We start from the raw sequence: 18,656 nt of genomic DNA on the forward strand, positions 1-18,656 counted from the left end.
ATATGGTTCAGAATTTCTGAAAGGACACAACGCTTGGTTAATGAGGTTACCTCTCAGAATTGGGAAGAGGTGTGGAGGTTTTTAGTTTTTACTTTCCAACTTTATGAGCTGTCTCGATTTCTTATGAGGAGCATCATTGCTTTTATAATTTTTAAAACAAAAGGTGAAGTTGGGCCTAGTGGCGCATACCAGTAATCCCAGTACTTGGGAGGCTGAGACAGGAGGATCACAGGTTCATGGCCAGCTTCAACAACTTAGGCCCACTGCAACTTAGTGAGGCCCTGTTTCAAAATAAAAGAATAAGCCGGGCGTGGTGGTGCACGCTGGTAATCCCCGCACTTGGGAGGCTGAGACAGGAGGATGGCACAGGTTCGAATCCAGCCTCAGCTACTTAGTGAGGCCCTCTGTGACTTAGTGAGACCCTGATTCCAAATAAAGTATAAAATAGGTCTGGGAGTATAGCCCATGGGTTCCACCCCCAGTACCACAAAATAAATAAATAAATAAATAAAAGAATAAAATTGGGCTGAGAGTATAGCATGGAAGTAGAATGCCCCTGAGTTCCATCCCCAGTACCAATAAATAAATAAAATAAAACAAAGGTAAGCCAGGTGTGGTAGCACATGCTTGTAATCCCAGTACTTGGGAAGGTGAGAGGAGGATTGCAGGTTCAAGGACAACGTCAGCAAATAGTGAGACTCTCATTAATCTAGCAAGACCTTGTTTCAAAGTAAAACTAAAGCAGTTAATTAGTTAATTAGTTTTAAAATAAAACTAATTGCAGGTTCAAGGTGAGAGAGGAGGATTGCAGGTTCAAGGATTGCAGGTTCAGCAAATAGTGAGACTCTCATTAATCTAGCAAGACCTTGTTTCAAAATAAAACTAAAGCAGGGCTAGGAATGTAGCTCAGAGGTAGAACGCTCCTGGGTTCAATCCCCAGTGCCACAAAAACAAACAAATACAAAAGGTAGCCCCAAGGCATAAGGACTAAGGCAGGCAAGGGTGGTAATCCTGCTGGAAGATGGGAGGGACAGACACCTGCAGAGCCGTACTTGTGCTCCAATGAAGGGCAGTGGTGTTCTGAAGGGTGCAGAGGGTCTGAGGAGCTGGCAGTGGAAAGCACGAGTAATGTTTCCAGAAAACAGTAATCCAGAAAACAGTAATCCCACACAGACAGGAAGTCAGAAATAGGAGAGATTCTTACCAGTGCTAACTGGGCGTCAGCCTTCCTTTGGCCTATAGAAGACGTGATGGTTGTTATTGCTGCTGGTTCGGTGTGCCCCAAACACGGAGCCAGTCTAAGGGAGGGGACATTGAAGGGTCCCAAGTAGAACAGTTTTGTGGTCAGAGAGCAGAGGAGGGGCAGGCGGTACAGCTCAGTGGTATGTGCTTAGCTTGCACACCTGAGGCCTGGGTTGGATCCCCAACACACACACACACACACACACACACACACACACACACACACACACACTGATCACAGGAGTTTGTACATAAATACTTAGGTTATAAGAGAAAAGCCTGGGTTGGGAGACCAGTAAGGGCCACTACAATAGTTTAGCTGAGACATATGATCCAGGATGGGTAAATAAAAACAAAGGTCACAGCAAGGCTTGGGGACAGCAGTTTCGGGAAGAAGGGAGAGTAAAGAAAGTTATAAAGAATCTGGGCATGGTGGAGCACGCTTGTAATCCCAGCATTTGGGAGGCTGAGACAGGAGGATCGCAGTTCTCGGACAGCTGCAGCTACCTAGTGAGGCCCTTTGCAACTCAGTGAGACCTTGTTTCAAAGTAAAGAATAAAAAAATAGGACTGAGGTGTAGCTCAGAGGTAGAATGCCCCTGGGTTCCATCCCCAGTACCGCAAGAGAAGAAACAAACAAAAAAAAAAGAACTTTATAAAGAATTGGGTTCAAATCTCTGGTTGCCATTTATTATCTTTTAAGCTTGGCTTTCCCCTCTTGATTTTAATTGAGGGATTGAATACAGTTATTAATTATTCTTTCAGTTGAATCATTAATTAATGCATTTAAATAAAGAAACGTGAGTGGTCAATGAGACAGCCGACTCTAAATGTTGGCTATGATTTAAGTTAGCCTAGGAATCGAACTCTTGACCTACAATGGTTCAAGCCCCTTTGCCATCTCTTATGAGCTGTGCAACCCTGAGCAAGTCATTGGTGTCTCTGAGCCCAATTCTCGCGCGTGCGTGTGTACGTGTAGGGGGCTGAGGATGGCCTGTTGTCATGGAAACGAAAGCTGCACCAGTCAAGGGCTGGTAGAGCCAGGCATAAAGTTGGTGCCCAGTGTGCGGCGGAGCTGTACTTACAATCCTAATGGGTGAGCCACCCAGCACAGAGCCCGGCACAGCCAGCACTTAGGAAATGCTTTAATTCAAGGTATGATTCATAAGGCAGAAGTGAAAAGCCAGGGCGCTCGCCGCCCACCCCTCCAGCGTCCCGGCCCCCGCGCCCCCTCCGCCCTGCCCGGCTTAGTGGCTCAGCGCCCACACTCACCGGCTCCCACCGCCGCCGTCCTGGTCCCGATCGCGTCCGCAGCCCGCCCGCAGCAGCCCCCGCAGCGCCCGGAGGCCCCAGGCATAGTTTCCCCATCCCGTCATGGGCGGGAGCGCCCCTCTCCGGGTCACGTGGGCTGGCCCGCAGCTCGGCTTTCTTTCCGCCAGGCTTTGGGAAAAACTTCCAGCGCCGGTGATCGCTTGGGTGTGTCTGTCCGTGCAGCCCTGTGCTTACAGCTTAGCGTATTTGAAAGTTTCCTACATGCCAGCGATTGCTTTCTGTGCTTTGCGTCCCGAGAGAGATCTGTGCGTGCACGGACCTTTATCCCTCCGTGGGTCTGAGAGCGCGCTGCTAGAACAGGGGCACGTTCCCCTGCTACAGGCTGTGCGTGTTCTCCAGCGATTGCGAACCCTCTGTATGTTTAGAGGCGTGTGTGCCTGTATGTGTAGGTCCCAGCGTGCATCGTACGCACATACACATCGCATGCATATACGCGTCGTTTGCACATCTGCATCATATGCACACATGCATGGCTTGCAATACAGTGCGCATACACATCGTTTGCCCATATGCAACATATGTACATAACATCCTTTGCACATACACATCGTACGCACATACACATCGTATGCACATAAACATGCACACGTTGAAGGTTGCAGCCTGGTGTGTAACTAGAGTGTACCTCATAGGCTAGGTGAACTGACAGCGGGTAGGGGTGTTGGATGTACGTTTAGACGTGTGTATGAGTGTGCATAAGCACGTATGCGTGTGTGTGCATAATGTCTGTGCGGCGTTGGTAACTGCAGCGGCTCTTCTGTGTGTGTTGTTTGCACGCCTGAATATGGATTCTTTCTGAATGTGAGGGTGCACGCAGGATCGCGTGCACAGGTTGCTGGGGAGCTTGCCCTCATCTCTCTCCTCCCAGAAGGGGCTTCCCTGGCCCCCCAACTCTCCCTGGCCCAGCCATAGTCAGGTAGAGAGGGTCTCCCGCTGGGGGGTCTTGGCTCCCAGGATGGCAGAGTGATCCTGTTTAGGTAGCAAGCAAACAATGGGGGAAAGAAAAGTCACCGGAGGCTGGGATTTGCTTCTCTGTCTCCTCCCTCTGGTCTCCTCCATTAGCTACCAGCATTTCCCTGGTCTGCTGAGCATCTGGCTAACAGCTGGGATGGGGTACACACTTCACAGTTGGAATTTCAGTGCGGATATGCCTTTGAATTCCAGCTGCTGCTGCGGCCTTAGACACATCAGTAAGCCTCACAGATGGTATCTCATCTTCAAAAAAGTGGGGAGAAGAATAATCACATCAGCTGCGCTGTCCCTGCCTACAGTTTGGACACTCACCCAAAAAGGTGTTTGGAGAGTTATCAGACTTTGCAGAGAATTATTACTAATACTACATAAAGATTATTTGAGAATGCAAGTTAGTACACCCAATGATGTTCATTCAACACATATTTAATAAGCGTCTATTCTCCTCCTCCTGCCCCTAGTCCTCCTGTTCCTCATGCTGCTCTTCCTGCTCCTCCTCCTCCCCTGCTCCTCCTCCCCCTTCTCCCCTCCCTCTTCTGTCCTTTCTGTGGTGCTGGGTGCTGCACTGCTAGGTAAGCTCTCTGCCGCTAAGCTATAGCCCCAGCCCAATAAGATTCTGTTATTCTTACTGAGGCCCTCTGCAATGTAGTGAGACCCTGTTTTGGCTGGGTGTGGTGGTGCACGCTTGTAATCCCAGTACTTGGGAGGCTGAGACAGGAGGAATGCGCAGGTTCGAAGCCAGCCTCAGCTACTTAGTGAGGTTCTCAGCAACTTAGTGAGACCCTGTTTCAAAATAAAGAATAAAAAATAGGGTTGAGGGTATATCTCAGAGGTAGAATGCCCCTAGATTCAATCCCCAGTACCGTAAAACACACACATGCACACTTACACATGTACACACACACACACACACACACACACACACACACAAATTCTATTATATGATAGCTCCCAAGCTGGGAGCTAGGGGTATTGGGAAAATAACCACAACCACAAGCCAGGCCTATAACTTGACTTCATGGAACTTAGGGTCTACTGGGGATGGCACACATAGTTACAAACAAAATGAGAAGAGAAAAACTTAGCATATAAGGGTGGTCAGTGAAAGCCACGTTTCAAGCGCTCCCCTCTGGATGCTTGAGCCTTGTCTGGGTGTTTGTGAGCCGTAAACACGAACAAAGGATGCCACGTGTGGCAGGGCGCACAGACACGCTGGCTGGCAGGGGCTCCTCCCTCCAGCATGCCTTCTGGGTACCGCGGCTGTTCTGAGGTGTGCCCGGCATGGGAGAGCTGAGGAACCCCTGCCTGTGTAGAATGCCTGGAGCCGTTCAGAACCTACAGAGCCCAGGAAGCCCCTCCTGTAGGGCGGAGTAGGAACCCCTGGCACTGAAGCTAAACTCACTGGCAGACTCTTGTTGGTAAGGACAAGGATGGTTCAATACAGGAAGAGGCAGTGGAGCCAGACTTGATCCCCAGGGAGCATCAAAGAAGGTATCCTTTCTGAATGAAATAGACAGATGATTTTCTGGCTTTTGGAGGAGAGCTGGAACCTAGGTTTCCAGAGGCCAGCAGAGTCTTTGAGTAAAGTGTTATATTGGAGACTGAATCCAGGGGTCTTCTACCTCTCAGCTACACCCCCAGCCCTATTTTATTTTGAAACAAGGTCTCACTAAGTTGTTAAGTGGCTCAGTACTTGCTGAAGTTGACCTTGAACCTGTAATCCTCAGGGAGACAGCTGTTAATACAGAGGACTTGTTACCATTGCTCAGACTTCTAAGCCAGCAAGCCCGGGGAATTGGGGTCACTGGTCTAATGTCAGCAGAGGGAAAGGGTCAAACTAGCCTCAGGTTACAAGACCACATCGTTGAAGCGGATGTTAGCTTCTCTGTGAATTAGGTCACTTAGAGTGAAATAATCGTTCAACCCTATGGAAAGCTTGTAGTTTTATAAAAATTAAAAACACACTATTTGTAAACCAGGCCTGGTGGCACATGCTTGTAGACCCAGTACTTGGGAGGCTGAGATGGGAGGATCGCAGGTTTGCAGCCAGCCCCAGCTACTTAGTGAGGCCCTCTGCAATTTAGTGAGACCTTGTTTCAAAATAAAGAATTAAAAAATAGGGCTGGGGGTGTAGCTCGGAAGTAGAATGTCCCTGTGTTCCATTCCCAGTACTGCAAAATAAATAATAAAATAAAATAAAATAGCACTTTTGCTCCGTCTTCCACATTTGGGACAAGTATTTCCCCCATCGTATGGTCGAAGGTCACGAGGCACGGCCATATTTCCAGGATAGTACATGAGTGAGGGGCGGAGTGGAGGACAAATCTTGGCACCTGGTCCAAGTTCGTTCTGCTAGACCGTATCCAGCCATGCAGAAGCTAAACAAGCAAGGTGGCTTTCATGGGAGACCAAAGCCAAGCCACGCCGAGCCAGAGCGTTCCAGGAAAGTTGAAGGTCTGACATCGAGTTCCAGCACAAATGATATTAGACCAAAATAGACACCACTTACATTCAACAGGAAGTGACCCAGAAAAGCTCCGACCGGTGTCCAGATGTAACTTGGAAGGGTCTTGGCTGGAAAGATTTCATTTTGGAATCGGATGCAAAAAGTTCTGGAGGTTTCTCAACTTAGTGTGTGGACTGGAAATAACAGAATGTGATGTGGGAAAATGTCTCGCTCAGAAGGTCGGGCAAAATAGCCTAGGAAAGGCTCTTAAACTGGCATTGCCACGTATGGCCAGCATAATTTTGGGGAGAGAATAGGAGAAATAAAAGGATCGGTCTCTGCCTTTTGGCTGGGAAGAAAAGTAGGAACCCCAGATTAAAGAGACGAGGCAACGATTATATAGCATAAATGAACTTAGCTAATGGTGGGAGTTTTTGTTTGTAGTTGTTGTGAAGCAGAAGACTATTTTGTTTAGCTCTTGTATTTCAAGGGACTTCTACAAATGTTGGTACTACTCCTGGCTACTTGAGAGGCTGAGGCAGGAGGACTGCAAGCTGGAGGCTGGCCTGGGCAACTTAGTTTCCAAATAAGAAATAAAAAGGTCTGGGGATGTAGCTCAGTGGTAGACTGCTTGCCTCATAAAAATCTCCAGGAAAGAAAGAAAGAAAGAAGGCAGAAGAGAGAGAGAGAGAGAGAGAGAGAGAGAGAGAGAGAGAGAGAGAGAGAGACAGACAGACAGACAGACAGACCAGGCTCTCGGTGGTGCACACTTATAATCCCAGTACTTGGGAGGCTGAGACAGGTGCAGGTTTGAGGAAAGCCTCAGAAAGTAGTAAGTTTCTTGTCATCCTTAGCACCAAAAAAAAAAAAAAAAAAAAAAAGACAAACATACTTCTACAAACTTCTTTCAGATAACAGTCAGGACACTTAGTTACTTAGTTTTACATGTCTCAACTATTTAATTTATGCCCAGCAAATTTATTTTATTTTAGTTGTGGGTCTGGGGATGGAACCCAGGGACATTCGACCTCTGAGCTTACACCCCCTGCCCTATTTTCTATTATTTTTTTGAAACAGAGTCTCACTAAATTGTGGAGGGCTTCACTAAGTAGCTGAGGCTGTCTGCGAACTGTGATCCTCTGGTTTCAGCCTCCTGAATGCTGGGATTACAAGTGTGTGCCAGCATGCCCAGATCCTTACTTTATTTTTACCCATAGTAAATTGTGTGCATATGGGTAACCATTTATTATTTATTTATTTTGCGGGTCTGGGGATGGAACCCAGGGGCATTCTACTTCAAGCTATACCCCCAGCCCTATTTTTTATTCTTTATTTTGAAACAGGGTCTCACTGAGTTGCAAAGGGCCTCACTAAGTAGCTGAGGCTGACCGTGAACCGCGATCCTCCGGTCTCATCCTCCCAGATACTGGGAGTACAAGTGTGCACCACCACACTCAGCTTATAACCATCTTTAAAGATGCATAACCTGGTCACAGCGGCCTCTGGGAGGAACTGTGGAGCTGGGATGGGAGTCACAGTGTTCAGTGCATAGTTGCAAAGAACCACATGCATGTATTATATGTTAAAAGTAAAACATACTGCCAGGTGTGGTGGTGCACGCTTGTAATCCCAGTATTTGGGAGGCTGAGACAGGAGGATACAGGTTCGTGGCCAGCCTCAGTCTCTTAGTGAGGCCCTCTGCAACTTAGACTCTGTTTCAAAATAAAGAATAAAAAAAAAAATAGGGCTGGGAGTGTACCTTGGACATAGAATGCCCCTGGGTTCCATCCTCAGTACCGCACACACACAAAAAGAAAACAAAAGAAAAAGTAAAATATAGCTAAGGGAAGCTCAAAGGGGAAAACATACCTTCATAATAAAGAGATTTGGTGGGCAGTCTGCTAACCAAGCAAGTAAATTCAGCACTGCCAAGGGTGTAACAACCTAAGATGTACCTACTGATATACCATCCCACATCTAATCAGGCCTTCAGATGCACCCCGATGAACAGAAGATGTGCAGAAAGAGGGTGAGTTGAATAGTGTACAGGAAAATCAACTCAGAGCATGAGACGTTTTCCTTGATGTTAATGTCATGAAAAATTAAAAGGTAGATCAGGAATAAAAAATATATTTCGGAGGCAAGTGGGGGAACTTTGAATATGGTCTAAATACTAGGCTATATTAAGGCTATCATTTTATAATTAAGGCTATTAAGGCTATCATTTTATAATTAAGGCTGTATCTTATAATTTAGGCTATATTTTACTTTCATAGGTATAAATAATGGTTTTGTGGCTAATTGGATGATGCCCTAATTTTAAGGAGCTGTGCACTGACTTTGGGGGTGGTGGTGAAGAGACGTGGTGTTGGGAACTCACCAGAAAACAGCTCAGGAGACCCGCATGAGCCCAGCACACACCCACACTGTTGGTTCTTAAGCTGTGGTTCTTAAGCTCTCTTGGTTTTAAACTCGGCTATGTGATGCCAGGGCTTGGGACTCTGCCAGTCCCATTTCTCTTTTGCCGGCTGGCCCTGTTGGTCTGCAAAGAGGAGGAGATTGGAAACCCAGAGGGATGGCAAGGAACTTGGTCCTTTCTGTTTTGCTCCTGTTACTGCCGGGGTCACCAAGCAACAGTTCCTCGCCCTGGTAATGACAGAATTATTTCCCATAGGAGCAGATGGTTCCAGTTTATATATTTTTTTTCCCCATAAGCCCAGAACGAGCCTCATGAAGTTTTTTTTTCAGACAACCAACAACAGCTGGCCAATGCTTCCTCTGTTCCCAGGTCCCTGGCTATGTCACCCAAGCATCTACATTAAAAAAAAAAAATTTAGCCGGGAGTGGTGGTGCACGCTTGTAATCCCCACGCTTGGGAAGCAGAGATAGGAGGATCGCGCAGGTTCGAAGACAGCCTCACTGGCATAAGAGACCCTGTTTCAAAAAATATAAAATAGGTCTGGGAGTGTAGCCCAGAGGTAGAAGGGCTTCCAGGAACCCCAGTACCACCACAAAAAAACCCAACACCCCCCCAAAAAAAATTTATCTTTCTTTTTATTTCTGTGGTGCTGGGAATTGAACCCAGGGGCATTCTACCTCTGAGCTACACTCCCCAGCCTGATTTTTTTAAAATTTATTTTGACACAAGGTCTCACTAAGTTTTGGAGGCCCTCACTAAGTAGCTGAGGCTGGCTGCGAACCCAGATCATCCTGTCTCAGCCTCTCAAGTACTGGGATTACAGCGTGTGCCACCACGCCCAGCTAAGCATCTACATTTTACTATCCCAAATTATTCTGTCTTCTCTCAGATGTAGGGATGAGAGCTGCTTTTTGTACTCACTATAGTATTTCTATTGCCTCTGAAGTTATCTTAATATCTGCCGCTTCTTTTTATTAAATTCTGCAAAAATAACTGGGTAGTTTATCTCCTGACTGAACCCTGATACAGACGTGCATATCTGGAGTCCCAGGCAACGGAGCCCTCAAAGATGAAATTCTTGAAATGCCTAGGTTCATCTTCAGACTCAAATGTAGTATCGCGTTGCTCGTCAGGGAAATGGGATGCTGGTAATCAATTGCATGGAGCAGCATTGATTATTCCGTTATCAACTGTAGAGTCTTGTGACACAGAACCCCCGGAATCAGGTGTCTTGTGAACTCAGGTGACTGCTGAGAATGACAAGGACCGTGAGGTAGGATGGCTGCTCCCTTTCTACTTAGACAAGGTTCTCACAGCTCCTTCAAATCTCAGCTCAAGTTCTGGGGGGACAGCTAGAGAGTGTCCACGGCAGCCTGAAAAGTATCTCAAACCCCCAGGAGCTCAGGAGCCACCTTGCTGGAATCCAGACACAGTATTTCACTGTGAAAGTTGCAGAGTTAAATGTAAGTTGGAATTGTAGCCTTCATCGCTACAGGATGAGGTCAGGATTGGAGGCGTGTCTGAGACTTAAGGTCTGATCCCAAAGGCAAGATTTTATTATTATTATTATTATTTGCAGTACTGGGGATGGAACTTGGGGGCATTCTACCTTTGAGCTACACCCCCAGCCATACATATTTTTTTCTTTATTTTGAAACAGGGTCTCACTAAGTTGCGGAGGGCCTCATTAAGTAGCTGAGGCTGGCCGTGAACCCAGATCCTCCTGTCTCAGCCTCCCAAATGCTGGGATTACAAGCCTGCGCCACCACGCCCAGCCCAAAGGCAAGATTTTATAATCCAAGAGAATTTCAAGTTTTTCTTTATGCATAAACCTGCCCAACATGTATGAAAATGGGATTTTTTTTTGGTAAGAATTGAGGATGGAACCCAGGGGGCATTCTATCTCTGAGCTACAGCACCATCCCTATTTTTTATTCTTTATCTTGAAACAGGGTCTCACTAACTTGCAGAGGGCCTCACTAAGTAGCCAAGATTGGTTGTGAAGCTGCAATTCTCCCGTTTCTGCCTCCCAAGCACTGGGATTACAAGCGTGTGCCACCGTACCCCACATAGGAATGGGATTCTAAGAGCATTAGATCAAAGAAGGCAGGATCTAGTTAACTATCTATCTCTACAACTTATTATATATTTAAATATATTATTACATTATAGATAATATATATAACATTTGGCCCGAGATGCATGCATGTGTGTTTGCATGTGTGTATACATATCTGATATGTCTATGCTTCTCAGGTATTCCAGATTTAGTATGTTAGCTAGTATGATGAATTGGTTTACTTGGATGATAGAAACACAGACTGAACAATGACCTACATATAATGAGTCTGAGATCCCCAAACTTAAAAGAGTCCAGGTGATCAAGGCCCATGCTTTCTCCTGCTATCAATAACCACAAGCAACAGTTTGTTTCTACCTGGCAGATTTGCTCTTGGACTCAGCTTAAGGCTACATCAACTTCCTGTCTCCCATAATACAGAACGTCACCTGGCCCACCGCACTGACGCCATCACACAGATGGGATAAGAAGGCTAAGCAGCAGGTGGTCTAGATGTCTTACACGCATGTGAGGCAGAGTGGGGAGAGGTAACTGCAAAGCGTGATTCGTGCCCTTGGTGAGGTTTCTGCTGCGCTCGGGTCTGCACCATGTTGTAATATCCCCTTCAAAGTGAAAGACACCTTGCTGTCCCTTGCATTGTTGTGACAGAGGCTCAGTGCTCGCAGCCCCTTTTTGCCCTTTGTGGTGGTGTTCCCCTGACCTACTTACCAAGGAACCCGTAGACTGACGGTGTTAAGTACTGGCCCCAGCATGAAAAAGCTCGGCGGCAACTCACAGCCGGGGTGCCGGGAGGACAAGAGTTGAAGCGCAGAGCTCTAGGGCATTGGAGAAAATCCATGACCTGCCCTGTCACTAATAACTAGTGTCCTTTTGGGAAACAGCTCAATAGTCCTGTTACTACTGAGCACCTAACCTGGGTCTGGGTGCTGTCAGATTCAGAAAGCTATAAAGTGCAGTGAACTAGTAAGTAATTGGGCTGGGGCTTGAATCCATTTCTGAATTAGAGTAAGATTTATAGCAAATTAATAAAACAGAAGGACCAGATCAGGTCTCAATTCTCAGAAGATAAAATACACAATGCAATGTATTAAGACCAGTAGTGTTTTACTGCCCTTCAAATTAAGGATGGACTTTGAAAGCTTCGAATTTGACTTTCCCAAATGCTTCGTAGATATTAAAGGCAAACTTGTATTATTATTTTGATATAGCTTAATGCTAAGAGACTTTATACTATAAACAGAGCCTACATTATAAAACTGATATATAATTCAAATGTCATAAAGTTTATGCTTTAAAAGTACACATCTAAGCCAGGCGTGGTGGTGCGTGCTTGTAATCCCAGTACTTGGGAGGTTGAGACAGGAGAACCGTGTTTCAAAGACAGCCTCAGCTACTTAGTGAGGCCCTTTGCAATGCAGTGAGACCTGTTTCAAAATAAAGAATAAAAAAATAGGGCTGGGGGTGTAGCTCAGAGGTAGAATGCCCCTGGGTTCCATACCCAGTATTGAAAAAAGAAAAGTACACATCTATTTGTGTGTGTGTGTGTGTTACTGGAGGTGGAATTCAGGGGCTCTTCTACCTCTGGGCTATACTCCCAGACCTATTTTTTATACTTTATTTGGAAATAGGGTCTCACTAAGTTGCTAAGAGCCTCACTAAGTACCTGAGGCTGGCTTTGAACCTGTGTGATCCTCCAGTCTCAGCCTCCCAAGTTCTGGAATTACAAGTGTGCGCCACCACGCCTGGCTAAAAAGTATACATCTAAAATAAAAATAAAAATAAAAAAATAAAGTTGTCTGCGAACTGCGATCCTCCTGTCTCAGTCTCTCAAATGCAGGGATTACAAGAGTGTGCCACCACACCTGGCTTATTTATTTTTGATTCCGTTGTTTTATGTCTGAAATGTTCAACCATTCACCCACACCAAGCTGCTTTTGTTAGCTTAGAGAAGCAGCTAAAGTGTCAAGCAGCTACACTGAAGTCAGTTTTATGGAACACGCCCTTTGCGTCTCCTCCTTAGCACCCTCTTTTCCCATTGATTTCTTAGTCTGGTGCTTCCTGGCTCCACAGTTCTATCTCCTAATTTGAGCCAAAAGAGGCTCAAGTTGGGCATTTTCTTTTTTCTTTTTTTTGGTGGTACTGGGGTTCCTGGAAGCCCTTCTACCTCCGGGCTACACTCCCAGACCTCTTTTTACATTTTTTTATATTTGGAAACAGGGTCTCCTAAGCCAGCGCGCGCGGCTGGCTTCGAACCTGCGCGATCCTCCTGTCTCTGCCTCCCAAGCGCGGGGATTACAAGCGTGCGCCACCACGCCCGGCTGGGCATTTTCATTTGAGCTGCTCATACCTTTTTTAGAAGCGTTTAAAATTAATTGAATTGAATCCAGGTTAAGTCCGCTTTTAGCCAAACCTGCACAGAGAGTGACATCTGCTGGTGGTAAGGTAATTAATTTATCCTGTCTCGTCTCAACTCTTTTTCAAAAAATATTTGTTTTGTCTTCATTTTTTGCAGTACTGGGGGGTTGAACCCAGAGGCTTTCTGAGATATATCCCCAACCCTATTTTTTTAAATTCATTTTGAAACAGGGTCTCACTAAATCGTGGAGGGCTTCATTAAGTAGCTGAGGTTGGGCACAAACCCATGATCTGAGATTACAAGTGTGTACCACCACATCTGGCTTCAAAATTTATTAACGACCTTAATTTTATAGTAAAAACCTAATTAAACCAATGGCTTGTTTCTTTGAAAAAAGAAATACATGTGACTTATATATGCCAATGTATACATTATTGTAGAATTTTTTAAAATAAAAAAATCGAAGTTTCTTCCTTCTTATATTTAGAACTGCATAGAAATTAAACTTGGTACATGTACATCGAGATTTATTCCTACATTAACTTTGGAAAAACTACTCTCTGTCTTGATATTAGAATATAACATGAAAAACTGGACTTCTATTTCATACCGACATTTTAAAATGAAAACATGTATGTATATTTACTGGTAAAAGCATGTTGATTCATGATGATAAAAATTTTGTGTAGAAAATAAAAACTTGGTTTACAGCACTCAAGTGGCATCTAAATTTATAGTCATGGCCCCACACCTTCAGGTTATTTTTTTTTTTACTTCAAATAATTTACTATTATAAAAAAGTTGGGATTAGCGACCTTATCAATAAAAATTTTTGGATAGCTCTGATTCTTTCCATGCAAAAATCTTCAAAGTACAATAAGTAGCATTAAAGGAACTAAAATTGGTGCTGTAATAGAAAAGTAACTGGGAGGAAGAGCTGGACAGGAGACGGACGTCTTACAAATTCAATCCTTTCCTGTTATCTAGAGTCGATATTTAACTTCTAAAGCTGAAAAATCAAAACTGCCATATGTGCTTGGTATGAACGTTACTTGGAGATATAGGTGGAACCATGAGAAACTGTTAAAACAAAGAGAGTTAAGGTGATCGGGTACAACTGCATCGTAGCTTTCTATATAATAATCTCTACCATTTTTTCTGGCCTTGGACATAGAGTACTTAGAAAAAATAGAGTTTTGCCGGGCGTGGTGGCGCACGCTTGTAATCCCCGCGCTTGGGAGGCGGAGACAGGAGGATCGTGCAGGTTCAAAGCCAGCCGCGCACGCTGGCTTAGGAGACCCTGTTTTCAAAATAAAAAAATGTAAAATTAGGTCTGGGAGTGTAGCCCAGAGGTAGAAGGGCTTCCAGGAACCCCAGTACCACCAAAAAAAAAAAAAAGAAAAAAAAAAAGAAAAAAGAAAAAATAGAGTTTTATTTATTTGTTTGTTTTGGTAATGGAATTATGAGTGGGCATTCTACCTCTAAGTAACACCCTCAGCCTATTGTTGTTATTGTTATTATTATTTTAGAACAGAACCTCACAAAGTTTCGGAGGTTGTCCTCAAACCTGTGATCCTATCGTCTCAGGCTCCCAAATACTGGGATTACAGGCATGTGCCATGATGCCTGGCTTTAAAACATAGTTTTGAAATAAAAATGTAAACATCTAAAGGTAAAAATATAAGAATAAAAATAAAGAATAAAAAACAAGGCTAGGGGTGTAGCTCAGAGGTAGAGTGCCCCTGTGTTCAATCTCCAGTACTGCAAAAAGTAAAAATACATATTTGACAAATTATCATCAATAAAAGATATATATATATATATATATATATATATATATATATATATATTGTATTGAGGATTGAACCCAGAGCCATTCTACTTCCAAGCTACACCCTCAGCCCATTTTTAAAAAATTTCTTATTTTGTGAACAGGGTCTCACTAGATGCCTGAAAGCCTTGATAAGTTGCCAAGGGTGGCTTTGAACCTGCAATCCTCCTGTCTCAGCCTCCCAAGTACTGGGATGACAAGTGTGTGTCACCAGGTCTGGCTAAAGTTATACTAATTCAAAATTCCCATCAGAAAATTTTTTGATGACTCTGAATTACTACAGTAAATTTATGTCCATTTATTTATAATTTATACTCTGGTCCACTCGAAAATTCTGAGCTATCTTAAAAACATGTAGCCGGGCGTGGTGGTACATGCTTGTAATCTAGTACTTGGAAGGCTGAGACAGGAGGACTGTGTGGTTCTTGGTCAGTCTCAGCTACTTAGTGAGGTCCTCTGCAACTGAGTGAGACCCTGTTTCAAAATAAAAGAATAAAAAAAAGGGGGGCTGGGGGTGTAGCATGGAGGTAGAATGCCCCTCGGTTCATTCCCCAGTACAGAAAAAAAAAAGGAAACATATAGTATAAAATATAAGAAGTTAGAATAAGGAAAAAATAAGTATAGAGAAAATAATCTGAGGCCACTCCAGGGGAACCACATGGAAAGCTGGTTAAATGAGGTTCCTTGGCCAGCTTAGAACACACCTGTAACCCCAGCTACTCACATGGCTGAGTCAGGAGGGTTGCAGAGGTCAGGACGGCCTGGGTAACTCAGTGAGACCCTGTCTCAAAATAAAATAGTAATAATAAAAAAGGGCTGGGAATGTAGTTCGGGGCAGAGCACTTGCCTAGCATGTGCAAGACCCAGAAGGGGGTGGGGGGGATCCTAGATCTTCTTGGGAGTCTGCTAAATGACAGTCTCCAGAATAAGACTTATAAATCTCTTTTTCAGTACTCGGGATGACTCAGAGTCCTGAAATAACTTAAACGACTGAGTGACTAATACATTAGGGTATTTATTAGTATCATGTTATTTAGAGCATGGGAGCCCGGCGAATGGATAATGTGAGACTATCTCCAACGAGTACACTTGAGCCGGGCATGGCGGCGCACGCCTGTAAGCCTAGCACCTGGGAGGCTGAGATAGGAGGATCGCAGGTTCGTGGACAGCCTCAGCTACTTAGTGAGGCCCTCTGCAACTTAATAAGGCCCTGTTTCAAAAGAAAGAGTAAAAAATAGGGCCGGGGGTTTAGCTTGGAGGTAGAAGGCCCCCTGGGTTCCGTCCCCAGTACCGAAAGAGTACACTTGAAAATAAAGTCTTATACAAGGCAGATCATCCTGTTTCCCAGTATATTTCATAATCCTCTTCTGATTTCATTAACCTTGTTATAACACTCCTTGAAAAGAGGAGAGGACTCAGTCTGTCGTTTTGTTCTTTGGCGTCTGGGAGGTGTTGTTTCCCACCTTAGGGAATCTTACCTCTCATCTGGGTATTCTAGTGCTCAGGCCTTTATTTAATGTACTCCATCAACAAGTTACACAGTTACTCAGAATCAGAAAAGTCCTATGGAACACAAAGGCAGTGCTATTTAATGTCTTATTCTTCAAATACATTTTCACAGTTCTCATTAAAAGTTAAACTTTTTTTTCTCATTAAAACTTTTTTTCTCATTAAAAGTTAACTTTTAAAAGTTAACTTTTTTTCTCATTAAAAGTTAAAATAAACTTTTTGAAATGTAGGATTTGGTGCACCATAAATATAAAAGAGAACAGAATGATAGCTTCATTTCACCATGGTATTAAGAATATATTAGAAATCACACATTTAAAAAGCCTATCAGTTCATGGCGACTTCTGCTGTGACTGGAGCTTTTGTTCCACGATGTCTGAGAAACGAGGAACTTTTTTTGAGATGGCCACGCGGATGTCCCCACTCATATTAAAGCAGCTTCTCGATTTTGTCTTGAAATGCAGAAGGGATGAAAAGCCCAGCTCACAGAGGTACGTGGTTGCGAATGGGATAAGGATTTCTAGAGCTGTCTTCGCCAGGTTTGGAAACGCTGCCAGCTGAGCGCACCAGAAATCCTCCAGCTTCATGGCCTCAAACTCCATGAGGACCTGGCCGCTGGCTCGCAGCTCAGCAAGATCATCTTTCAGTACGTAACCATCATCGACAAAGCTGAGATTAAAAAGAAATGGATCCAGGATCCATTTCCTTGCTTCGTTGAGATCCCCAATGGAAAAATACCCCGGGAAGAAGCTGCCTAGCTGTTGCAGATGGAGCGTTATCTCGGTTGCAATGCACACTCCCTCGCGATCCGAAACCATGATTTCTTCAAGAAAAGGAAAGTCGGTGAAGTTCCCTTTCTCGATTCGTTTTTGCCAAAAGGGAAACTTTCTAGCGAAAGCGGACAGCTTTTCTCTGGCGGAGACCGTGTTCATCCCGGTCCTTTGCATGGAGGCGCTAAGCTCATTTAAGTGTTTGAACAAATCTGCCAGGTAGGCGAGGTGAACTCTAAACTCTTTACTTTCAAAGCTGTCAATTAAACTGCTGCTTTGGTGGTGAAGAAACTGACGTATTTCTTCATACATTTCAAATATGTGGGTAAGTATTTGGCCTCGGGAAAGCCACCTCATTTCAGTATGGAAAAGGAGGACTCTATATTCTACACCAATTTCATCAAAGAAGGCCTGAAAGAGGCGATGGTTTGGAGCTCGGCCTTTGATGAAATTTATTACCCTCGCCACAGCCAACAGAGCGTCCCTCAGTTTTGACGGCAATGTCTTCGTGACCAGCGCATGAGAGTTCAACAGACAATGCGTGATTACAGCATGAGGCACCTCTCTTCTCACGGAGGCAATGAATTCGGACTTTTCTCCCAGCAGAGGGGAAGCGCCGTCAGTACAGACAGAACCACACGCCTCAAGAGCTATGTTGTGCCTCGCAAAGAAGTCCCTGAAGACATCGAACACATCTCTCCCTTTCGCTGTTAACTGCAGCGGCTCGCAGAACAGGAATTCTTCTATGATCTCTTTTTCTTTGACATAGCGCACGAATGCCATGAGCTGACTGCAGTCGCCCATGTCAGTGGTCTCGGCCAGCTGAATGCCCACCTTAAGGGGGCTGGCTTTGATATCTTCTAGAACTTGCTGTAAGATATCCCGGCTCATCTCGTCAGTTCTAGAGCGGATCACGTCATCTGACAAAGGGACCTGCTGGAGCTTCTTCTGTGCATCCGGCCCCAAAACTATGTGAGCTATTTCCAGCGCACAAGGCTTGACTAGTTTTTCAGCTATGGTGTGAGGATTCTTCTCTTTGGCACATAAATAAGCAAACTGGTACGAGGCTTGTAACAGGGCATCCTCGTGGGCAGAAACTCCAAGTACCTTCAAGTCTTCACTCTGATTAGATGGTGTCGGCCCAGGCTTCAGGCTACTACGATCATGCCCAGCTACACCACCATGCTGTCTGTTAAAATGGTCTGACAGCTTTGACGGCTTGAGGTCAGTGTTTGGAAACACAGAGTTACACAACACGCACTGGGGGCGCTGAGTCCCATCGACCTCTGTCGTACAGGTGAACCAGTAACGAACGTAGTCATCGTCCCATTTGCGTTTCTTCGACATGGTACACAAATTGCCAGGTGGTATTCTAGAGATGCCACAGAATTCTGCCTTGGGAGTAAAATATAACCCAGATAGTAAAAAACAAAACAAAACAAAAACCAGCGGCTAACAATGTAAACAAAGCCACAAGCCGTGTTACCCTGTCATTACTGCTATTATCTTTTAAGTGTCAAGAAATATCCACCCACATGTCAGCTCAGAGTAAGCCACAAGAGCGTGAGTACACAACTTTAGTCTAGCAGCTCAGAGCTGATGGCCTGGAAGAAATGACTTCACAGTGAGTCATACATGGGCGATTGGGGCTTTGGCAAGTTATGAACACCTGTTAAGTCCTTTACTAGCAAACTGAGGTT

At 44.7% G+C, this 18,656-nt stretch overlaps 1 protein-coding gene across 1 annotated transcript; it reads right to left on the reverse strand.

Annotated features, from left to right (window-relative positions):
* Positions 1-16,518: 16,518 nt before the first annotated feature.
* Positions 16,519-18,303, reverse strand: FAM200C (family with sequence similarity 200 member C; the record flags this gene model as incomplete). Its single annotated transcript, XM_080698629.1, has 1 exon — positions 16,519-18,303. The coding sequence occupies one exon, from the start codon at positions 18,301-18,303 to the stop codon at positions 16,519-16,521; it is 1,785 nt and encodes a 594-aa protein (XP_080554755.1).
* Between the last annotated feature and the right edge of the window lie 353 nt (positions 18,304-18,656).

Source organism: Muscardinus avellanarius (genome assembly GCF_963383645.1).
Source record: "Muscardinus avellanarius genome assembly, chromosome: 7".
NCBI lineage: Eukaryota > Metazoa > Chordata > Mammalia > Rodentia > Gliridae > Muscardinus > Muscardinus avellanarius.